This window comes from Medicago sativa, chromosome 5 (assembly GCF_051527215.1).
Source record: "Medicago sativa cultivar Bolivia chromosome 5, Bolivia_mono, whole genome shotgun sequence".
Classification (NCBI taxonomy): domain Eukaryota; kingdom Viridiplantae; phylum Streptophyta; class Magnoliopsida; order Fabales; family Fabaceae; genus Medicago; species Medicago sativa.
Window position 1 is genome coordinate 61247291 of NC_140753.1, and position 1281 is coordinate 61248571.

General features: G+C 34.8%; 1 protein-coding gene across 1 annotated transcript; it reads right to left on the reverse strand.

Annotated features, from left to right (window-relative positions):
* Positions 1-20: 20 nt before the first annotated feature.
* Positions 21-1281, reverse strand: LOC146923734 (uncharacterized). The gene is made up of 2 exons (XM_085708857.1): positions 1144-1281; positions 21-647 (listed from the first exon to the last, which is right to left on the reverse strand). Exons 1-2 carry the CDS (start codon positions 1226-1228, stop codon positions 337-339), a joined length of 396 nt encoding a protein of 131 aa, XP_085564983.1. The 5' UTR covers positions 1229-1281; the 3' UTR covers positions 21-336.

The following is a 1281-nucleotide window of genomic DNA, read 5'->3' on the forward strand; positions in this document are numbered from 1 at the left end:
ATATATTTGACTTTCAAGCATGGAGTAAAAACTCTAGCAATATACTTTCATAATTAAACCAAATATATTTATAATATGCTTACATAAATATCGATAACTATAATATCAACATTATTTTATGAGCTTTGCTAAATAAAGCGAATGAACTATCCCGAACGCATCACGGATTTAAAATTAACCAATAAAAAGTTGCACATGGCCGGAATACATGGGAAGTCTCAGTAAAAGGTGGATATAAAAAAGGTTTGGTCGAATAAAGGTCGGGATGAATTCGGGAGAATGCATTCGAATTATGTAGCATTTTCTTATTTTATTAATTTAGCTACATCTGAAAGTTTAATCATCTGGGCTAGGTGCAGGTGAATCAGGCATTTCAGGAGTTGTAGATGGACTTGGTGATGCAGGAGTGTTAGGTGTACTTGGTGGACTTGGTGATGCAGGAGTGTTAGGTGTACTTGGTGTGCCAGGCCAGCCAGGTATACCTGGAAATCCTGGTATGCCTGGGATTCCTGGGATTCCTGGTATGCCTGGAAATCCTGGGATGCCAGGAAAACCAGGTATGAAGCAATCAGAACTTGAATCACCTATGTCTTTAAGACTTGTTTTTGCACAATTATCCACATCATTTTGCTTCGCAGCAACCTCAACTGCAATAACGTGAGCCATGATCAAACCAAATTACACATGTTTTCCATTAAAATTTCTTTGAAAATAGTAATAATTCATGAACAATGAACAAAAGTTCAGAAATTTGGTTAGTCATAGTTGATGACATATATCCCTAGACAAAGGTTCATGAGATGATCACATAAATTTCAGCATGGATAATACAGAATAACAAGAGTACGTATCAATTAAAACAATAAATCAGAGTGAAAGAGGTGAAGAAACCTTACTACTCGAATTACTTTCATGGTATAGAAAAAGGATGGATAGTTAATATTATTAGGAGTAACCGTCTGAAAAATTTGTGGACATGTTTATGATCGGGAATGTAATCTTTTGATGGAAATGTATGCCTCTAGAGCATTGTACATAGATAAAATGTCGATCAACAAATGAGTAGAGCTTGAAGCTAAAAAATATAAAAAAATCAAAAGCAAAGTGAAACATCATTATTTCTAAAGACTGAGGAAATCTTACCCAAATTTCTAGCTTCCCCCATGGAAGAGATTAAAAGAACAATGACCAAGAGGCCTTGGATGAACAAGGCTAGTTTAGAAGCCATTTTTCTCAAGTAAATTAGATTCAACTAAATTTTTTCTAATGAAAGGTGTGAAA